At 41.3% G+C, this 15,997-nt stretch overlaps 1 protein-coding gene across 4 annotated transcripts in view; it reads right to left on the bottom strand.

Annotated features, from left to right (window-relative positions):
- LOC124154296 overlaps positions 1-15,911 on the bottom strand; it is a 218,354-nt gene extending 202,443 nt beyond the window's left edge. For 3 of the 4 annotated variants that reach the window (XM_046527924.1, XM_046527925.1, XM_046527926.1), the window contains exon 1: positions 15,546-15,909. In XM_046527924.1, the coding sequence (XP_046383880.1) occupies positions 15,546-15,585 (40 nt within the window). In that variant the 5' untranslated portion in view covers positions 15,586-15,909. Of the gene's footprint in view, positions 1-15,545 lie in introns of all 4 variants that reach the window. The other variant, XM_046527927.1, reaches the window with a different exon arrangement.
- Positions 15,912-15,997: the final 86 nt, after the last annotated feature.

Below are 15,997 nucleotides of genomic sequence, written 5' to 3'. Positions count from 1 at the left end.
GTATAGGTACAAATTCACAAATAACGGAACGTGAAAGGCATGCCGGTGCAATACATTATGATATACACCGATGGAGTAAAACTAGAAACAACTAAGAGACTAAAAAACACAAATTAACTACTGATGAGTATGACTTGGCGGAAAAAAATAATGAGTAGGTAGCGTTTTGGCAATGTCATACAAATTTCAAGGCACCAACATCATGATAGACACCCATGAAACGTTACAGAAAGGAATGAAACTACACAACTATTGCTTCAGCCTGAATTTTGACATGGCTTTGAGATAATGTACAGTCGGATTCAAAAGTATTGCAACAAATGGAGCGGCGCCACTTTCGCCGCATTTTGGAAATCGAGTTTCGGCATTTTCTATTGCACCAGTGGGAGGGAAATTTGAACAACATTCCCACCTCTAGTAATATTTTTATAACAACATCGTTAAAGGGAAATGTATGCGGGAAATGTGCAATGTTTAATGCCGTACATAATTTATGCAGCTCCTGCTAGATAATACATCTACGTACAGAACGTCAATTTACCCTCTCTCGTAAGTTGGCCGATCCGTCGAAGGATATTATCTTACAATTAACGCTGAAGCTTTTCGATCAGCGATAGCGAACATAACATACATGTAAGATATCTGCCGCAATATCACAGCAAATAATGCCACTGAGTGTTTAAAATCAGTTTGCCTTAGCGACACTAGGAGACTGGATCATTACCTTGCCTGACAAAGCTCGTAATGAATGCACAAAGGAGTCAACGAGTGAGATGGACTAGTGGTTAAGGGGAAGACTTATCACGGCAGCAATCCGAAGTCGGTAATACGAAACTCTCCGCACCAATTTTTTTCAGTTACATAGTATGGCAGTAAAATATTTTTAGTAGTATCGGACGATCTTCGAAAAAAAATATAGCAAGCAGAAAGAATCTGATCTGTTGAGTCTTGATCCATAAGCACCATCTTCTCGCATGGGCTCAAATGTAGGACGTCGACGAATGCAGCTACTTGTAGTAGCCATGTGATTTTCTCACATTTGGAGACATCTAACCACTGTAAAATATGTGTCCACGTAATTGTTACAAAATTTAACTAAAATAGTTAGTATTAGTACTTAATGTGGTACAAGTAGAGCAAAAATACTCACCCCGGGTAAACACATGGAGTTTGCACATGATTGCTTCCTAACTAAAGAGCTCTCAAAGCTCTCTATCAATGGAAACCCCACTGTCAAATATAGTTAATAGCTTGAGAGGATAGGAGGAATACCTTTATGACGCATCAAACAGTCATGAGAACGAGGAGAAACACGGAAACAAAACACGCTCGCATTACGTAGGTCTTTTCCAGAGTGCCCACCATCTTCGTGACCGAGTCGATGGGAGTTAAAAGCGAACATGATCAAACGCTAGATAGCCACCAGACACGCTCGCCATTTTGAGTACTATGAGGGTTCGTAAGTGCAAGAATGCCTCGCGTCAAGGGTGCAATTATAAAGACATCAACAGAAGACGAGGCGAGCAAAGGGAAGAGAGACACGAGTTCAGCACAAATTGCTTTTAAGGCTTCCCTTTCAATCGACCGCATTCCCCGGAACATTCATTCATCAGTAGGATCAGAATGGCTTCCAGCGATTAACAATAGAATGCGCATTGAGGCTGCGATGAAAAAAATCTAGACACGTGGCGAGGGAAACGCAATAAAACTTGAAAGACCTGAGGTAAGTAAACATCACCTTCGCATACCCCAAGATTAAAAAAAAGGCAGTCAATTGATTAACACCTTTGATACCGGTTGGGTAAAGAAGTACCGGAGAGACCACTTACGGAATAAATACGGCGGCTTTTGTTTACATCAAGTTAATAGGGTCAACATGGATAAGTTATCATTGACTTATTGACAATAAGAGAATATTTCGTCAATTTTTTGTTGATACATTCATTACACTGCAGAGGAAATCAACTTTGCATACTTAGATCTTTTTTCGCATCTTTGACCTTTACAACCTTTGATCTTTTCACTGCTTTTCCTTTTACATTCTAAAGCAAACATCGTCCTTTGGAATAGGATTTTTATTCGATTTCAGGATCATGTAACGTAATTCTTTCGCGTTATATACTGTGATTGCACCTTAATTTACATTCATAGATTTAGCGTAAACGTATCTCGTCGTACATTAGCGTACATGTAACAGTATTGTTGCACATATTAATGCACTTACTTAGGATAGAATGGATATCATCATATGTACTCTCACGGATTAAATTGCATCTTCAATGGTTTTTTCGGCAATGAACAAATTCGAATGTATACAAAACCCACAGTTTTTGTATCTGCATTGCGTCATTGCGTAACCAGCGCGGTAAACCATTCGAAATGTAATTAAAGAAAAGGAAATGGTGGATCGCATAGGGTATGACGTTATAGTATAGGATAGGACGTTGATATAAAATCGTTGGGAAAATCGCGAAGTCGTCGTTGCTCCCATTTAATAGGAAAACATTCTATATAGTAGGGCAGGAAAAGATTGAATCGTTACTAGTAATATCTATTTTACTGCCAATTACAAAGTCGTCATCGAGTCTAAATCGATGACTAGCACTACCATGTTACCATTCCTGCGCGAATAATCAATTAATAACGGGATAGTTTACGTAGAAGCCTACTCCAGCACAGCTTCAGGACATCGGCATCGAGTTCTCAGCACTCACGAGACATAACCTAACTCCCATAAACACATAACTCTGTCTTCGGCTCCATTTAAACACCCATAATAATTAAACCTGCCTTGTATGCTGGTCGACCCAAATGAGCAAAACGAAGACCAGAAGAAGCAATTAACAGATTCTAACGAAAAAAGAGTCGCCTGAACGGTTGTTAAATGCATTCTGGAGAACGCCGGGGTGAGCAGACCGCACCATCCGGTGCTTCCAGCGAAGGGTGCGGACAAGTAAATGGAATTCATTCCGAGAACCAAGGGTCACGTCGAAGGCATTGCTCCCTCTCAAGAAAGTACGCAATCGTCAACAGGGACGCATCCCTGATCGGCAACGCAGCAATTTCCATTTTCGTGCACTGGGTTGTCGCGAGAGCAAACAAAACTTTCCTTCATGTTGGAAGAAACTAACCTAGCCGAAAAACAAGCTGAATAGACCAGGACTTTTCAAGAACCAAACGTAGGGTAACTGAAAGAATCCTACGTCGAACAAGACCATATGGGTGAGCGCCAAATACCAGAAAAGCAAGAAGAACATCATTCCCCACACGAGTGGACAAAAATCCCAATTTGAGAACTGCGTAAGGTAACTTGATAATGATATCAGTACTGAAACCATGGCATATATTCAGGTTGGCAGGTACAAATTGAAGTGTTATCTTCCTATATTTCGCACGCCTTATATATGAATAAATCGTTCTCAGCAACCGCCATTAGAAAATGGAACTCTCTTGTAGTCCGACTTAGAAGGGTCACTAACATCGAGAAATTTAAACATAAAACATTCGGTCTACTGACTACGGGCTCAATAACGCCGTGTTGAAGTCCTCTTGTTTGTACTCATGCATAGCTTAATTTTTTTAATTGATAATCATTCATACAACCGGTAAATTGAGTTTGCTTGTAACACAACATATTGTTTGTTTGACACTATTGTCATAGTGAATTGCCACCTAATGTTTTGTAGTTAGATTTTTATATCACAGCATGATTTTGTTTTAAATATTGTTTTATCAAATTGTCTTCATGCTACCGGCGGTCCACACAGGGCGCATTTCTTTGCATTTTTATTCATTATTACAATTTTTTATGAATGTATCAATTCTAAAAATGTAAAAAGTTATACAGTTACTTTCTCATGGGCCTGGTGCCCACGAAAATAAATGAAATTATTATTGTTTCCCGATCTCAGACGCATAATTGAATGGCTCCAAGGGCACTCACTTATTTCGACGAATACAATACGGTTTTCTGGAGAAATGCAGCTTTTACCCTTTTTTTCTCGCAGTCACGTCATGAAACATCGGTCGCAGTCGCGTCATACTCTAATCCAATCCAGGGAATGTATTAGTACGCCATTGTCTCCCAACCAGAAGACGATGGCGCACTTGGTCCTCGAAACCTCGGTATCAAACGAAATTAACACCCGATAAACATTCCCGCAATACCTCACTGAATTGCCAACCTTGATCATGAGAGAAAAGCCAGGTGCGGAAAAAACAAACATTGATTTATACAAAATACTCATACTTCTACTAAAATAACATCGAATTGTCCAAAAGGAATGAAGATTTATGACCGTAATACGATTTAATCACTAATCATGCATACTCAAGTCAACGTACTCCTAATCCGTGCAACAATATCGCATAACTGAGAGAAAATCTCAAGATGTAAACAAATAATCTTCCATAACCATCTATAGAGCGCGTGATAACACTTTGTTGCCAAACCTATACGCACAACGCAAACGGCAGAAAATATTCCTTTTCAACATAGCCCATTTGGAATTGTGGTTCAAATCCGTAAATTTCTGAAAAGCAGCACGGAAAAAGATGTAGGAAAACAAGAAAAGATTGAACAGAAAACTCTTTAAAAAACATACCGGCCTCGTCTTCGGAGGAGGGAAGCGAAGGCCGACAGGAAGCTTTGTGTCAAAGAACTTTTTCACTATTTGTTATCGCAATAATTGTTCCCAGAAGTGTGATCCCGTAACCGGATGGCTTCCGAGAAGATATCTTCCAACTTCCGACCAAAACCCGTGGAGCGGGCCACTGAGACTGACAGTTAAGCTATGCCATTTTCATTCCAACCTAGATAATCGTCGAACTAAAAAATTTAAACCCGGCACACTTACGCGAAGTCGTACATAAATACATGGAAATTACACGCAGCTGGACGAAGAAATACGGGGATAATTTCCCCGATAAGGGGGTGAGAAATGCTGACGATGGACCACGCAAATGGAAAATCTATCACCTGAAATAATTATGCGACATATTCAATAAACTTGAACATCAAAAAAAGAAGTAATAAATAAAGAGCTCGTGCATGAACGTGCAGAAGAGTATACACGCTATATAAATACAGGTCAGTACAATTTAAGGCAGTTTCTTTTATGTGCATAGTGAACAATTATAGGTTTAAAGCATATTAAATAAAAGAAATAAAAGCATATTATATTTTAATATATAAATGATGTTACTTTCTATTCATACACACCGTATTTTTTATATATATTTAATAATAAACAGTTTGCTGAAAAAAATAATTTCAATTTTTGTTGAAAAATGAGTATTACTGGAAAAATTAGTTCTTTAATAATATTAAATCTATATAAAAAATAAATGGATAATAATTATTTCAGTTTTCACTTCTGTCGGCCAGTCCCACGACTGCCCCGTTTTTTTATCATTATTTATTTATTATTAAAATCATTTTAGTCATAAATCCTGCAATGCCTTCTCCATTTTGTCACGCTACAAGTGAGGAACACAAGGCGTCATGATACAAAAAGTAAATATCTGAGTATAAGACACGTAGGTACTAATGGGAAGGATAATTGAAGACAAAAGATTTATTCCCAGATTGCCTTTGTTATTGGTATTTCCACAGCATCATCGATTAATAACATAAGTAACAATCAGCATCATTGTCTTTCGTTCTCTCATGAATGCATTCGGCGATGGAGCAAAGGCAAAAAATATGCGAACCGTGTTCTTTATGTTCCCGCAAGGGAAATTTAGATTGAAATAGTAAGTAATTTTACGGCGTAAGGGAACAAGGTATCCCCTATGAAAAAATTGTAAAAACCTGTTTCAAAATTTTATAAATTCTTATACATTGCCATGGCATTTTTTCAGAGGGGGTTGGAGACTCTCTCAGCATTGTGGAGGCTTAAGGCCTGCATGCGAACGAAATTAAGCAATTCAGAACCCATGGCCATCATGTTTGTAGGCAACCGGATTAAGCAGGTGACGGTGCTTATATGGAAGAACGAAAAATAAATGGCTGCCCATTGTATAATTACAATACCACGAAATATTAGGACATACAAATTTTTAATCGCTCAAGCCAATGGCACAAGCCTAACCGTGAAGAAATCTGTCGTGCTTCGTCCGATTTCGTAACATAACTAGAATATAAAATAAACGAAAATAATAAACATAACGATATAAATTGAGAACAGGTGCGAGCCCGGCGGGCCATAAAAATTGCCGCTTAACCGTACATCGCAGACCCACGAAACTGAAATGTTAAATTAATTGACCTGAAGCACCGACCACTGGAGGCCGATGCTCGACGAAGAGGACAAGCCATGTGTGTGTAAGTATAAGGAAACGGTTCAAAGACTTCGACTATCTTTTCGGACGGACATTTAATAGAGAAAAACGGACCTGAAAACAATTATATTAAAAGACTGCCCCTTCGCACGCCCGAAGAGGGAAAGGATTCCGAGTATCATTTAAGAATTGTGAGACACTGGTGAGTTAACATGAATGGAATGTCTTCCAGCCAGATTCCCCTTTTTCCCTTTTTTAAACCATGAGCGAAGCTGCTCTCGAAGTAACTCAATAAAAAGTGCTGAAATGGCCAGTAATACGAGAATCTGGCATTTTCAATAAAGATTAGTTAGCAATGAACATGACATGGTATCAAGCATGGTGGACGCAATTCAACTTTTTTTGCTGCAGAAAAAAATTAACCCTGCCGAGATAGCGTTATGTCGATTTGAATTTTTAAATTTAGCAGAAATTTGCTTCTAAAGGCACAAACGGACTTTAAATTTTTAAATTAACATCGCATCAATTTACTAACATGTAAGTGTGTATGTCTGCATTCGGTTCCAGTCAAAAATGGACAAATATTTCCGTAATAGCCTCATCAACTGTTGTATAAATCAGTAGGCTCGCAGATCCGGGGCTTTAGGTGCAACCAATCCGAGCCCGAGCTGAGCAAGTGAAATCACTCTCTATCGAAGCGGATCTTCAATTAGAGACAACGCCACAAAGGTCATTCCCTAAATTACATAAATGCACTCTCTCCAAAGACGCCCCTAAAATAATCCGTACAGATCCAAGGATGGAAAGGAAATACAGCCAAACAGAACCCTTAAAAATTCCTTGTCTCGAGCACCACGACCGGCAGCATCCCAACAAAAAATCAACAACATCGTCGCCAAAACAAAAACAGCATGCGGAGGATAGCTGGAACAAAAAACACACTGGGCATCTCCCACCTGCCAGCGATCTCCCCACTTCCTGACGCACCGAAACCTCCCCACCCGAAAAAAATGCGAGGGTATAAACACCTGCCCACTTCGCACAACGAGACCCCACCCACCAAACACTATACGAAAGGTGTGCGGCGACCTCCGTGATGCCCTCAAATTCCACCACTAGCATCCCCACAATGGTAAGTATTGTGAATGCCAACCTGTATCATGATATTCTCTCCGTAATCCGGCAGATTTCGGACGAGAGCACCACCGGATTACTAGAACTCGTTACAGCCTAAACAGTGGCGTAAAGAGGAATGTGCTTTGGGGGGATGAGGGGCCTAGGGGGCGACTTCCCCCCCCAAGCAATCGGGGTCCCAGAAATTATTTGAAAAATGGCATGCCTAGAAATTCATTTTGCATCATTTTGGCACTATAAATTTAAGCAGATGCAGTTATTACACAGCGGATGAGGATTCAGGAGACCCCTTCGAGGATACAACACACCGGGGCCGGGAACCAAGCCAGTGGCTTATACGCCTGATCACCCGGGGAGGGGCTGGAGAGGGAGGAGAAAGGAAAGAGGCGCCGCCGCGATAGGAGTTCGACGACGCCTCTGGGAGAGGAAAGGTGCGGAGGGAACGGGAGAGGGAAAAACACCCCAACAACGCTATAAAAGTGAAGAGGGAATTAGCGAAACCAGGCAAAGCCATTAATGTGCCAGCGATTTTAGAGGATTTTCCGATGAGGTAGGAAAATCCATCGATCAAATCGCTAGATGCAGTTATTATACATCAAAACTAGGCAATAATTTTATAATAATTTTCTTCTCTGAGGCTTTGGGGGGGGGGGGGATCTATCCCCCTCACACCCCCTGTAGTAACGCCACTGAGGCTAAATAATAAGCGTTAATACTAGAGGACCAGATCCGTCCGTCATTTTGACAGGTAACCTCTATTTTCTTAATCATATTGCCTTTAATTTTTGGTCCTCTTAATTGTATATTACCACTATGTATTTTGTATGATAATTCTGTAAAAATATTATTTCTATTTTTTACATACCAGCCATTTGTTATTTAGTCGATAGTATCGCTAAGATCTGCTACTAGTGTTCATAGCCGGGTTTAAAAATTATGCAACGAAAATAGCCATCTAATAAATTTAAATATCATGTCTATGTAAAAATATTATTTAATAGTTGAAATAGAAATGGAGTTGTACTACCTGTCTACCCTAAAAGACCAAAACCCGTCAAAATGCATTTATATTTTAATTGTAACGGGAAAGCGTGTTAAATTCTGGAAATCACAACACTATATTATGTCTGGCCATGTTGGTGTTTTAATTGGCTAATGTATGAATTTATTTATTTATTTATTTCACACAACACTGAAAACAGCACTGTTCGGCCTTTACATCGGGGTTGATAACATTTAACAATCACAAACATCCATGCCCTGGATAAGGGTAACTTACCCAGGCGAGACTCGAACCCGCGACCTTTGGATTGGCAGACGAGGACTTTACCCCGCCGCCACCGAGGCCGGAATTTAGCATCACATATTGCACATGAGCCTCGGCTTTCGGGCGTTCCTCTGCGTATTCATGTCTAAACGCGACGACAGTTTCCTCAGCCGTCCTGCTGGCGTCTTCAGGTCAGAAGTGACGTGAAAACGCCAGCTGGCTGGAGAAACTGTCGTCACCTATGGACAACTCAACGCGGAGAAACGCCCGAAAGCCGAGACTCACACGGAGAAATGCTGCGGAAACCGTAGATCTAACTTCATCACATATTGCATTTTGAATTGAAATAAGAAGAAAATTAGCCATATCGAGTGGCCTGGGGTAAGTTAGGGCAGGAGGAGCTGGAGTGACGTGACCGCTGTTTATTTTAATTTTTATTGTAAAATGATAGAAAATCATCATCATTAGTCAACAATCCTAAGATTGGTTTGACGCAGCTCTCCATTTCTCTCTCCTATACGCTAATCTCTTCATAGCTACATATTTATTCTCTTTTACATCCTTTATAACCTGTCCGATATAACTCATTCGGGGCCGTCCCTTGCCCTTTTTCCCTTCCACTTGTCCTTCAACGATTGTCTTCATCAGACCATCGTGCCTCAAAATGTGGCCAACTAAGCTGTCCCTTCTTCTGCTTAATGTTTTTAGGAGGCTTCTCTTTTCTCCTACTCTCCTTAGCACTTCCTGGTTACTTAGTACTTCCTGATAGAAAATCACTAGTATCAATTGATAACTACAGAAAAAGGTCATATTTAATGAAATTATCAATTCATTTTAACATAAACGAAGAAATACTTGAAGTTATTATGTACTACCCGTGAAAATAACGGGTAATTGTGGCCATACAACCCCGGTCCTTCTTGAGATAACCAGGCTGATACGGGCGCAAATAATTCACCCCATTCGACTTGAGATTCTGATGGGAACCGTCCTCCCATACTTTACCCCTTTCCACTATGAAACGACTGTTCGTGCATGTCTCCCCTCTCTGTAAGCTCCACACTTCCTATTTTCTGACTGAGAGTAGGACTAGGCTCACCTGCGAAGTAGACTACTCGAAAATACCGATCCACCCGCTGGGTTACTGCCTGAATAAAAACGTCGGATTCCTGACATAGGTAGCCGGAGAAGTGAGGTGCAGGATTATAGAGGGAGTACTATACCTCGGAAGTTGTAATGCTAAGATGACTTGATTCCTAGAAGAGATACACGAGTAACATACCGACCGAGGATACCTTTTTCGCCACATACACTACAAACCCTGCGAGCTCTCTCGGGTGTATTTCAAAGGTAAAAACAGCAAAAATAACTAATACTAGGCATCCATTCCACTCTAGGAAACAAAAATCTTTATTTAATTCACGAAATGAATCGTACAGAACTATTATTAATACCCGCTGTCACATCACCCTTCTTTTATTCCTCGGTAGTTTTGAGTAACATGAGTAATAATTTTTGCATTTACATCATAAACATTTATTTACGTGTACTTTTCTGCTAGTGCGTTGCTCATACCGACATTAACACTTGGTAATTATTGTTCGTCAACTACCACCCAAGGTAACGCTAGGACATCTCGTTTTCTATTACTCAATAATTTTTTTTATTTGCATGGTAACATGTTGGTTGGTGTCCTAAGCACTCTCCAATTTCCTGGTCTTGCCCTGTGTCCGACAAGCGAGCGCGTGTTTGATTAATGCATAGGATGAGTGCTGCATGCCTGATGTGGCATTTTCCAGGGCCACACACTTCGGTGGTGGCTTGCACGGTTCCTTGTAGATGAAAGTTGGTAACCATGTCGCCAAAACGGGTGGGCGACAATAGTTTCACTATAATTATTGGAAAGAAGGTTCGTCGTTAGGAAGAACCTTACCATTACCAAGACCGGCAAATGAGAAAAAATAGCACGAAGACACATGGGCGTACCCAGCGAGGGGCAGGGGGGGGGGGGACAGCTGCCCCCCCCCCCCCTAGAAGCAAAAATCGCAAAAGTCTTTAATCAAAATCAGTACTGAATTGAAACGAAAGTATTCAACAAATTTTATTTAAACCAGGGTTGATAAAAATCATGATTTTTTTCAAAAAAATCATTTTTGTTGATTTTTTTTATTTAAATCGGATTTTTTTTATTTAAATGAGATTTTTATGATTCTCCATCCATCAAAGATTCAGTTAATTACAAAACTAACTATTTGGGCAGCATAATGGAGAATGATCGTTCGCTGAAACAATAAGACGCAGCAGACTCAACTTGATACAACATTTAGTCAATCAGGGGAGAGAACTATGGAAATGCAAATGGTATCAAATTACAAATTAGGCCAGCATAGTACAAAATTGTAGTATCAAATGTGCTATACATATTACGCGGTTCTAAAGCATATGAAGTTTAGAAAAATTCTGTAATTGCAACTTTGTACGGTGCCTACGCTTAGAAGTTAAATCAGAAAACAATTTTTTTTTTCAATGGATACACTAGTATTCTAACCAAAGCCTTCGACTGTGAGCCATGAACCAGTAGTATGGGTTGAAATGGCAATGCTCAAGCAGTACAATGTATCGGTAATGTGATCTCAGCAGTTAAGAAATCAAGAGGGAGACGAAGTCAGGTGATCTCTGGCCCAAACTAGCTATGTGATGCAATATGAAGTCTTCACCCCTCCAATACCCAAAAGTACAAAATGTAACAGTATCTTTATGATTCTCCATTCACCAAAAATTCAGTTATTTGCAAAACTAATTTTTTGGGCAGCATATTGGAGAATGATCGTTTGCAGAAACAATAAGAGGCAACATACTCTAAACCAGATAAGCACCAAGGAAATTCGATCGTAAGAATAATTGAACAGCTTTTCATTTTCCCAGCATCATCAGCTGGAGAGGAAAGTCTTTTCCACTTTTCACTTAGTTCATTCAAAATCGCAGAATAAATTAGGACACAATAAAGCTGCAACGTTAGTTGTCTAATAGAAGCATTTAAATGATAGCCATCCAATGTAGGTGTCCTCATTGCACAGTGTTGATAGGAATACTATATGATAAGTACATGGTTTTCTTTTTGTACATACTAACTTCTTAATATAAAAACACTTGTTAACCATGATTAGTGAGTGACATGAGGTATTTATTAATATCCCATATCACTCACTTTGTCTGTAATTGGCTAAATCATTACAGTGAATGACAATTTATATTTGCTCTTCATGCTGTAAAATATGCAACTTCGTTGTAAAATTTTTGTTTAATCTAATTGTCGAATGTTGTCTTTTTCCTTTATTGTGCCTTCATCTGTGTGACATAGTGCACTGCCTTCCCCTTGTAATTAGAAGAAAAAACAATTTTTTCCTTGATCCCACATTTACTTTGGGCTGACAGACCGACTACTCACTTACACTCACTCTCATTAAAAATTGACACGGGTCATGGAATTTTTCTACGAATTAAATGTGGCTCAATTTATTATCTGTCAATTTTACTGATGATTTTCTTTGCGCTAATTGTATTTTCTATTAAAAAACTGAAATGTAAGATTTTTAAAAATTTTCATGTTACATGCATTCCTACAGTATCATTTATATTTAACAGCCACCATTGTGCTGACAATTGTCGAATCATTGCATGAATTAAGACAAAAAAATCAAAATTATACACGTACAGCTTCCTTTTCTTGACTCTTTAAAAATCAAACATATAGATCACATTATGATTTAAATCACCTGATTTAAAAAAATAAAAATCGAAGTGATTTAAATCAATCAACCCTGCTTTAAACCCACGAAAAATAATATATATTAGTATAAGATGTGTAACTAAATTAAAACCATTTATTCAAGGAAATAATCTCATAAATCTCATGGCTTGCCCCCCTTCCCTAGACCATTAGACCACGGCTTGACCCCTTCCACCCCTAGTTATGATTCTGGGTACAGCCTTGCGAAGACAGTGGAATCCACGCACAACAAAACGCGTAGTTTTGTAGCCGGCCGGGGGCGGGCAAGGCGCTTAAATCACGAGAATCATTCCAAATGGAAAAGCGACCTGCTCTCAGCCCCCCCACCCGTTCCTCCCTCACTAAGGGTACCGACCCACCCACCTGTTAACACTGCAGGGAGAGGACTCCTAAGGGGAAGAATTAGGAGGGGCAGGGGGAAACGAAGGGTAGGGGGAAGGAGAAAGGGGGGGGGGGGGAAGGAACTGCGTATGCAGGAAGAGAGGCAGGTAGGAGGAACACCTCACGGGCTAGGGGGAGTTCCCCAAGGGGTGGCCCAGGAAGAGAAGAAGGCATGAGGAGTAGGGGTTAACGAGTGGAAGAAGACGAAGAAGCAAGAACGTTCTCCGTGCTAAGAAAAGAAGAGACTGAAAAGAGATGAAGGGAGGAGTGCGCGGAGAGGAGACAGTGAAGATGTTTACGTTGGTCCCACGGGAAGATGCCACGGGGCCACTTTTGTCGACGAGTGAAAGATTTAGTACTCCCCTACTTTATTCATGCGGAGCGGTGTGCTGCACCACGCTGACGTGCATATGCGAGTAAACTCCACGATGGCACGTGGTAGGACGAAAGCTTAGGCATGCTTACATAAGGATGTTCTATGCCTCTGTAAAAAGCGGCTTATGCAGGCCATGTAGGTGGGGCCAATAGTGAATTTACTATTACCTCTAAAGCGTTCCCTTTTCATATATTTATAGACAGTAAATCCATAATGGAGGCGACTAAAAAAATTCCCTTGTTTTACTCTTGGTAAATTAATAATATTTAGAGTAATTAGCTTCGAGGCGATATAAAAAGGATCCGATTTTCTCCTCCTATTCCTTCGACGTAGAAAGCAAACACAAAAGATATTGTAGTAACTCCAAAGTTGGGCCCTTCTTCGAGGATGCATCTTGCTCGCAACCCAGAAATCTCCCATGTATGTACGTCATTTAATAATATCGAGCTCGTTCAGAAACAACAGTCTATCTAGAGAAAATATTTTGATAAACAAAATGTAAATTTGAGGCGAAAGAAATCGTGCTGCCAATCTCATGCTAAATTGTGAAATAAGTCAGGACCACTCGCGAGGTAACAAATTAGCCACTCTTCAAGACCGGCCTGTTTACAGCACTCAACATGCTTGATCATTATAAGCCAACAGCTCATGGGTAAATGACTCAATGATCCGACGCTTACTTAAAATTGAATCTCTCTTTCCTTATTAATATGGTTGGAGAAATGAAGAAACATAACCTTTAGATTAAGAAGGACAAAGATACTGAAAAATTGGGCCATCATCAGTGCTACGTCGAAGGGATCGCCATCACCTCTTGAAAAACAAGGAATGTTTGCAAGCGCACGCAGAACTTCAGATCCTCACTAGACTGACAAAAATCCGAAACCATGACGGTATCAAAAGATAGATATTTCCGTTGCATAGTTGTTAAATCCAGCTATGAACACTAGTAAAAGATAACTGCGAACCTGTCAAATAAATGACAAATAGCTCGAATGTAAAAAAAAAAGATTTCTGCTATGTTATAAATGTAAAAAAGGCAGGTCAAGAACAGAAAACTGCATCATTCCAGCACCTGCCACACACCTTCGAGTGTGCCTTGCAGGTCCGACCGCTGGCCGTGGATGGAGAGGCGACGAGACGGGCTGGCGGAGATGGGAGGAAGTCAAGCGAGGGAGCGGACAACCTCCAAGGCTCTTGCGGAGGAGGAAAGCTCCCTCTTGCGGGTAGAGAAGGAAGGCGGGGGGAATGGGGGCTGAGGAAGAGGGGACGAAGGGAGATCCCGATGTCGGCTGACGTCACGCCGTTCATAAAGAGAGAATGAGGGAGATTCCATGCCCAATGGCGAGGAGGCGGGAGGGGGATTTCTCTGTGTCAGTGTCGGCGCAGAAGTAGTGTGATCGTTCGATTGATGCGGCAGTGCGTGAACTTATAACGATAGATAATCATCCAACCGAGATTCTACACGCACCTTCAACCCCATGCAAACAGACACTATGACTTCGTGACCCTAAGATAGCAAATTTATGCTCAATTTCTCAGCGATTCGAAATTAATGACACAAAAATATTCTCCTATATTAGGTTCTCTCTGTTCATATTATCCCTCCTAGTGTACAAGTACGCGTGAAAACATCCTTGGAAGCTTCGAAAATATGTTCTGGGGATGGGTTGATCTCCAACATTTGTACTACAAGGTTTCGTGCACTGGCGTCACCGATTTGGGGAGAAAACACGTGTCGTCCGCAAGGGGAATAGGAGGGGAAAGCGAGCAGAAGAGTAGTCATAGGACGTGACGGGGGAACCCTGCAAGTTTAGGCGGCGTGGGATGAGTAGGACGGAGGATTACAAAAACAACAAAGACTGCCTGCCGTTCTGGTGCCATTTACCGATGAAAAAAACTCACGACCTTCCTCAGCCGCGACCGATCAAACCAATCCCTCGGCTCGTATGAGCTAAGCGACTAGTCTGCTAGCTCGCCCACTCATACATATACGATGAGTCGAGACGGGTGAGGCTTCTTTGTGCCGTTTCGATTGTTATCCGGTCAAATGCGACATGTGTACGCTACAAAACACAAGAGACGAAGTATCGCTGAGCATAACGGCCAGAGACCGCTTTGTATCCTCAACGTAACTCAGTTTACGTTCCTACCGTAACATTGTTAGGGCATGAAGACGCAACTAGATGACTGCACTTAAACCAGTACAGCTGTAAGCGCTATTAAGGAGGAAGTTAGAAATGTTCTGAAGTTGGACCCGCAAGCGGCCGAGCATTCCGACGCAGCGACGTCACACAAAAGTAGTAGGTACTCACGTTTGCCCGGAGAAACCCCAGCGGTCTTCCTCCTCGGCATGGCAGGGGCGGCAGCCAAGGCCTCTCCGCAACTTCTTCCCGTCGGTCAAACAGCCAGCGTGCACCGAGGATGCATCCTTTTTCGCCCCGATCTTCCCACTCCAATTCAGCACTCACACAGCCATCTTGAGCACACAATAAAACTCCTCCTTACGGACACTTTAATCCCAGAATACGAACAGAACACAGTCGGTATTCTCGGAGAACGGACAAACCGTTCTGCGAGAGACGTCCTTCCTCTGGATAAGAGGTCTTGCTCCCTGACGCGTCCTCTCGCTCACTCACTCCACCACGATCGCTCGACGCGGCAGCAGTGTCCTCCCTCCCGCACTCCACCCCTTCCCGCTCTCTCTCCTCCTCTCCCGCTATCCCTTCCCACTGCGAACCTCTGCACGCTCAAACAGTGCAACATA

The sequence above is a fragment of the Ischnura elegans genome, chromosome 2, assembly GCF_921293095.1.
Source record: "Ischnura elegans chromosome 2, ioIscEleg1.1, whole genome shotgun sequence".
NCBI classification, from domain to species: Eukaryota; Metazoa; Arthropoda; class Insecta; order Odonata; family Coenagrionidae; genus Ischnura; species Ischnura elegans.
This window is presented reverse-complemented; position numbering and strand designations above follow the sequence as displayed.